The 7,745-nt window shown below is 36.2% G+C and overlaps 1 protein-coding gene across 9 annotated transcripts in view; it reads right to left on the bottom strand.

Annotated features, from left to right (window-relative positions):
* The window catches only part of LOC106877732 (uncharacterized), a 195,289-nt gene that overhangs the window by 153,637 nt on the left and 33,907 nt on the right, over positions 1 to 7,745 (bottom strand). The window contains exon 1 of one of the 9 annotated variants that reach the window (XM_052966575.1): positions 626 to 646. The exons of the other annotated variants lie outside the window; for them this stretch is intronic. Coding sequence (XP_052822535.1) covers positions 626 to 631 — 6 coding nt within the window. The 5' untranslated portion in view covers positions 632 to 646. Of the gene's footprint in view, positions 1 to 625; positions 647 to 7,745 lie in introns of those variants that run through there. 9 annotated transcript variants of the gene reach the window in all.

Below are 7,745 nucleotides of genomic sequence, written 5' to 3'. Positions count from 1 at the left end.
GCTAGCATGGGTTGGATGATTTGACTACACCAGGCCCCAATCTGATTTGGCAGAGTTTCTACAGCTGGATGCCTTTCCTAACACCAACCACTCGGAGAGTGTAGTGGGTGCTTTACGTGTGGTACTGGCAACGGCCACGCTCAAAATTATGTATTTTACATGCCACCTGCACAGGAGCCAGTCCAGCAGCACTGGCAATGACCTCGCTTGAATGTCTTTTCACGTGCCAGGAAGGTGACGCTGGTAACGATTACGCTCAAATGGTGCTATTTACGTGCCACTGGCACGGAAGCCAGACAGCTGCTCTAGCAATGATCACGCTCGAATGGTGCTCTTAGTGCTCCACTGGTACAGGTGCCATCACGATTTCGCTTTCACTTGCCCCAACAGGTTTTCGCAAGTCGAGTTAAGTGTCCAATGAAGGAGATTCTGGCATTGGTGCCAGTCGTCGAATTTTGTTCGATTTTGATTTCACTTGCCTCAATAGGTCTTCGCAAGCGAGTTTAGTGTCCAGTGAAGGAAAGGTACACATAAGTGGGCTGGCTACAGCCCTGGCAGAGGCCTTTTTAACATCCATCTTCCATGCTGGCATATATATTATATAAAACAGGAAAAAGATATTTACTTGCATCCAAGTTTTGGAGTTGAAAATGTAATCAGGTCTTAAAATGAATTGTAGGTTTTTTTTTTTTTTAATTCAATTTTTTAAAGTCTATTGAAATACTATACTAGTTTCATTATTTAAAAAACTTTCAATGGTAAAGGAAAAGAAAAAGCAAACAAGATAAGAGTTTAAAAGAGAATGCACACGAAAAGTTCCATAGCAATAAAATCTGTTCAAAAATCAAATTTTCAATAGGTTTCAGTACAAAATTACACAATGAAAATTTAAGTTTTCAATAAGTTTCATAGCATTAAGAAATGATGAGAGTTCAAATATTCAATAAATTTCATAGTAATAATAATAAATGCTAGAATAGGTTTCACAGTAATAAGTTATGTTATCAATTTGATATGATGATGATTTTACGGAATAACAAAATAATTTTTTACAAGTCCAATCATGCTGTGTGAAGGAGAATTGTTCATCATTTACTTTACTTGTGGAACTTGAATTAGGTTTTCAGCTGATATTGTTGTGCATATAGGTTTTTAAGACAGAGCTTCAAGTCCTGATTTGCTTCTCACTCAATGACATTTGTTTTTGTCAACAAGTGGTCCAGCGTTCTGGTTGGTTGACTGCCAGAGTGCACTGTTTGTTTATCATATTTTCTGATGATACATTCATGCTCAACAGTAGTCTGAACTTGTCTGTGTCCAATGCTGTGGTTGGTTGATTATTTAAGGACATTATATGTTTAGCAAATATCCTGGTCAATTGTTTTTTCTGACAGTTAGTTGGCTGATTCACTTATGATGTCACTTGTTTTTCTGATGTCACAGTTGGTTGAATGTATATGAGCATAACCTATTTTTTTCCCCTAATAGACTCAGTTTTGAACAAAAACAAAATTCCCTCATAGTGTAATTAAACAGTGATTTGAAGTTACGTTTCCAAATCCCAGAGCAAGACGATTTTATAATATATACATATAATAATAATAATAAATGCAAAATTCTGTCTGTTTAAGATCCCTGCATTTCAGTCTACATTTGCTCTACATAGTTATATTATACCTTTTTGGAATTAGGATGACCCTGAGATTGAAAAGCTGCCCTTTATTTGGTTCTTGAACATTCAGCATTGGGATCTGATTTAAAAGCATATGGGTTGCTGTTTGTCAGATGAAATCAGAAATCAAGAGGGGAGATAAATGACATTTGCTTTAATTTTACATCAAGATAAGAACTTTGGGACAAATTGGCCAACAGTTGGAATGTAAATTGGGACTGGAACAACAGAATGATTGCATTACAAAATTAATTCTCACCCGTCCTTAAACTCTGATCAAACACCATTGGGGCATAAAGTCATTATAGACATATTATAGTCATGCTTTTTAGCTGTCTTTCGTTTTGGACCACAGGCCCAATTAGACCTCTGCAGCAGCTAGCTTAAAAGTCTGCACAGAGTGTGGATTTTAAGCTAGTATATATATAGTAGTGTCTTAACTTTAAATTCAGTTTCATTAGTCAGCCAGGACCTATAGAAGAAGGCATATGCCTAAGATGCTATGCAGTGGAACTGAACTTAGAACTATACTACACTTTCACTACTTAAAACCTCCTCTGATATGTGGCATTTAGTGAACAAGGGAGTTTGATGTTGCTATCCTCATCTGTATTTCTAGCCACAAGGTGGGTTCATCTGAAATTCTTGACAAGAGTAGAGCTAGCTTTGTTTTGAAGACACCTACATCCACCTCATGTAGGTCTCTCAGGCATTTTGGGAGAATACTGAAGAGCTGTGGGACAGTGAAACCCAAGTTGTTGCAGTATCTGGTTCTGTGTTCTTATGGCAATGCTGGGATCTTTGTGAATATACAACTGTATTGTATAATGCTTAGCATATATATTAATGCAAACATGTATGCGTAATTTCTTCAATGCTGAAATCATACTCCATAAAGAAGGTTGTGAAATGGATGTCATACCTCTTTTTTATGGTTTTATACATGTGTGTGTGTATGTATGTAGGCATGCATATACATGCCACGTTAAAAGTATTCAGTACACTCTATGGAGTGGTTGTCATTAGGAAGGGCATCCAACCATAGAGACCATGCCAGAACAGACAATGGAGCCTGGTGTGGCCCTTGGCCTTACCAGCTCCAGGTAAACTGACCAACCCATGCCAGCATGGAAAATGGACATTAAATGACTATGATGATGATGATATACATACATATATTCAAATATGTACGTACATACATTGAAGCAAGGCTCAGCAACAGGAAGAACATCTCACCACAAAACTTTGCCTCAATTTCCTCCTAGTTAAACCATGCTAGCATGGAAAAACAAATATTAAATGGTGCTAACAATATACAAGGTCTGATCAATAAGTATCTGGACTGTTGCCTTAGTAACAAAGCTAAAGCATGCAGAGTAAAGCTGCTTGGCAAAGATTGACTTTGAACTCAGCTGTGCATGCACACTAATTTTTAAAGTTCTAGTTCACTTCCACTGTTTACAGCAGTGCTTGGAAGGAAGGTGAGTAGCATGTGATCGTCACATTGACCATGACAAAGTTGTCATGACGATACCTACTCAGAGGCCAATGAGAAGTTGTAGAAAGTGTATAAGCCACACACAAGTGTACGAGTGGTTCAGACATTTCCAAGATGGCCAAAAAAATGTCGATAGGGACAAATGTTCTGGGTGACCCACAACCAGCAGAACTGAGAAAAACATTGCAGATGTGTATGCAGCTGTGAACGTAAGTTGTCGAATCACCATCCATGAATTATCAGAGGATGTGCAGATTAGTTATGGCTCAGTTCAGTCCATTATCACTGAAGATTTGGATATGGGACACATGTCTGCCAAGTTTGTGCCAAAACTGCTTTCAGCTGACCAAAATGCACTCAGGTTTCAGTTGCAAAAAATCTCCTCGATTGTACTGAGAACAATAACTTTTTGAAAACTTTGCATAGGCCTCTGAGCAGGTATCACCAAGCTTTCAGCAAAATTTGATTGATTCTCTGCTCAACTTTCTCTGTCATGGTCAATGCGATGATGACATGCTACACACCTTCCTTCCAAGCAGTGCTTGGAAGGAAGCAGAAGTGAGCTAGAATGGTAAAACTTAGTGCATATGCACAGCAGTGTTCAAGGTCAATCTGTGCTAAGTGGCTTCATTCTGCGTGCTTTAGCTTCATTACTATGACAACAGTCAGGATACTTATTGGTCAGACCACATATTTATATTATCTTTTACATTTTACAGTCATTAGACTGTGGCCATGCTAGGGCATTGCTTTGAAGAGTTTTTAGTCAAATGAATTGACCTCAGCACTTTTTTAAAGCCTTGTACTTATTCTGTCAGTCTTTTGCTAAACTGCTAAGTTATGCGAACATAAACTAATCAACAATAATTGTGAAGCAGTGCTGGGACAAGCACAAAGACACACACATATGATGGGTCTGTTTCTGTTTCCTTCCACCAAATCCATTCAGAAGACTTTAGTTTGCCCAAGGCTATAGTAGAAGACACTTGATCAAGGTGCCATGCAGTGAGACTGAACCTGGAATGATGCAGTTGGAAGCAAACTTCTTACTACATAGTCATGCCTGGTAGAAGACCCCAAATTGATGGTGGTGATGAGTAAAACAGGTGATAAAATATACGATTCTTGACTAGTACTTATTGTGTCAAATCTAGAAGACAAGGCTAAGTCAGGTCTCAGAGAGATTTGAAGTTAGAACATGAAGAAATATAAATACTGTAAGGTATTTTGTCCATGATCCATCAATTCTGCTCTTCACAAATCAGCAGAAGTAAACTGCAAATTATATTACTGGCTCATTCATATATTAATATTTAGTCATTCACTGGTGTATTTTGAACTCACACAAGTATAATAATATTACCAAGATGTTCATGATTAAAATAGCTTTCAGTTTTTACTCTATAGATGGTCCATTAGTTTTCATAATACATTTAAACATTTGAATAAAAATACTTGGCTCAAGTGTCACAAGAAAAAAATGCTGGTTTCTAGGAAAAATTATTTCGCTTTTACTGTCATAGATTTGCTTTGATTGCTTGACAACAAGCTACTTAACTCTTTTTAAGAATGTTCATTTCTTTTATTGTTCATTTTGTTCTCTGAGATTGCCTGAAACGGTGAATATGTAACATTTCTCTTTGTTTGAAAGCAGCTGCTTGTTCTGGTTGTCAGCCAACTTGTCTGCTGCTTTTCAGCAGTGCCATTAGGTCATCTGATGACTACTGCTTCATCAAGTGTTTCTGTGGGTTTGTAGCTGCTTCTTTAGCTTGTTTGATTTCAGCATATTGTCTGTTTCTGGTAACATCTTTAGCTCATCCGGCTATTGCTTCTTTCTGTGTTTTACTAGCATGTTTCTGTTGTCTTGTAGTAGCAGACAGAGTTTGTAAAACTGGTTTACATGCAATAAAACCCTCCAGATGAGTCTTTGTTAATGACAAAAATGGGGTTCAAATTTCCTCTTTCCATATCTTCCTCCCAATCGAAATCTCTCCCTTCAAACACTAACTTACTAATGAAGCTACTCATATATCTCCTTTCCCTATTTTTCTTAAAATGATCTCTTTTCCTAAATTTAGATGACAGTGGTTGGATGTTTGTAATTGTGGAGATTAGAAAAGTTAGATATTTATTCAATAAAATATTCTGAAAAGGTTTAAATTGCCTTTCTATACCTCTATATTAGAGATTAAATATATCTCAAATAAGATACACCTATTTCTTTTGCTTGAGGTAAACACCTTTGCACAAGGTGTAAGCTTAAAATGTTAATTTTATTAATTTCTATCACATTCGCTCCTTATCAGTTTGGTTCTCTTCTATTACTCTCTTTCATCTACCACTCTGTCTTATGACTACTGGGAATGAGACACCATCTGGTTGGTGCCAATGAATGAATGAATGAAGACTCTTATGTGTTGTGAGAACAAGACAGCTTTTCTACTAGTGCTGTGTTAAGATAAAATATACTCAGTATTTTCTTGGTAAACAGATGGAGACAACATAAAGGAGGTCTCTAATCTTTTCAAGTACGTGATAATCATTTTAGCAGTGATGCCTAGATAAAATGGATTCAGTGAACTGTGTAAAGTGGTCAACAATAGGAAGGGCATTTAACTATAGAAACCATATCAGACTAAGATGTGGTCCCCATCTCATCTAGCAGGGCAGTTATTCTAAATAAAAACTGAATTGGCACATAACAACCCAAACAACTCATGCCAGCATGTGAAAGTAGACATAAAAGATGAGTGCTTTTGGCAATTCAAGACTGCGATTTGATTCTGATTCCTAATACCCTAGGGTAAAACAAACATAATTCTACATTTCTCCTTCCTCAATCTGGTGCTTTGTTCTCAGCAAAAGAAAATATATTATTCATCCTATGCAAATAATATTGGGTCAGTTTGTGGGCACAACAGTACTCAGTGTTGAATTAAATTTCTCCTGAAGAAGGCAATGATAACCACATCTGCTTATCAATAACATGATGTTAACAAATTTCATTACTTTAATAAATTTAAGGTCTCTTTGACATATACAGCTCTCTCTCTTTCTCAATCTCAATCAGAAATCCCTACATTATTTCATTTTCCCTCAGTAAACCACCAGATAACATCATGAATATAGTGGTGTGAGATGTTGAACTGAATGATAAGTTAATGTTAATATTTTTCTTTTTGATTAACACAATGCTGTGAAGATTTGAACTTTAGAATGCAGAGCTATGAAAAAGTAAACCATTTAGTCTTGTGTTCTGTCATTACTGCCAGTTTGTCTGCTTATTGCTTCAGGTAAAAAAACAGCAAACAAATGACATGAAACAATAGAGAAAATTTTAACAAATACGATATTTTAGGAATATCACTGGACACAAAAACTATAAAGTTTAGAGAAAAGAAGCAATTAAATTTATGCTGCTCTGTGAAAATCATACAATAAACTTGATGCAAGAGTTGATAGTTATGGAATGTTATTTGATTTTTTATTATTTATTAATTTTTTTTTATACGACTTCGAAAAGGAAAGAAGGGCAAAATTTATCCTCATATTGGAGACCTGACCTGAATGCTCGCTATAGGATGTACTCTGCTGAAAGAACCTAAGGGCCAGCTGGTGTTGTTAAACTGGGAGGTTAGGCACATCACTGCATTTTTGTAACCTTGCACAGTTGTACAGCTCTTATGATTGTCTTATTGTTATTATTGCTAGCCCCAAAAATGATGAGCTGGCAGAATCGTTAACATGTCAGAAAAAATGCTTAATAGCATTTCTTCTAGCTCTGAGTTCAAATCCTGCTAAAGTCAACATTTTGTTTCATCTTTCAAGGTGGAAAAAGTAAAGTACCAGTCAACTATTGCAGTCAATGTAATCAATTTGCCCCCTCCCCTCAGAATTGCTGGTCTTGTAACCAAGATTAGAAAGAATTAACATTGCTAGCCCACAGAATATTAGAGCGTTAAAATGTTAGATTGCCAAAATCATTATAGCATTGGGCAAAATGTCTTGCAGCTCTTTACATTCTGAGTTCAAATCTCACCAAGTTCAACTTTGCCTTTCATCCTGCCAGTGTTGGTAAAGCAAAATACCAGTCAAGTATTTAATTGGTTAATCCTTTTGTCCACAAAGTTTCAGGACTTGTGCTTACATTTGAAACAGTTATTATTATCATTTGGGCAATAGATGGTAGAATAAATACAGCATTAGATATTTTATCTTACTGTATTTATGTACCCTTTTACATCCTTGAGTTCAAATCCTTATGGGTGGAGTTATCTATTCTCTTCCCAAATTAGAAATCAATGCTATTATAATTTTGGCCTAAATTCTCAAAAACTTCATAAATATAACTGAGAGACCAAAATAATAATAATAATAATAATAATGATTTCAAATTTTGGCACAAAGCCAGCAATTTTGGGGAAGCGGGTAAGTCAGTTGCATTGACCCCAGTACTCAGCTAGTACTTATTTTATTGACCTCAAAAAGATGAAAAGCAAAACTGATTTGAACATAGAATGCAAAGACATTTTACCAGGCATGCTAATGATTCTGCCAGGTTGTTGCTTTGGTTTT

Source organism: Octopus bimaculoides, chromosome 3 (assembly GCF_001194135.2).
Source record: "Octopus bimaculoides isolate UCB-OBI-ISO-001 chromosome 3, ASM119413v2, whole genome shotgun sequence".
Taxonomy (NCBI): domain Eukaryota; kingdom Metazoa; phylum Mollusca; class Cephalopoda; order Octopoda; family Octopodidae; genus Octopus; species Octopus bimaculoides.
This window is presented reverse-complemented; position numbering and strand designations above follow the sequence as displayed.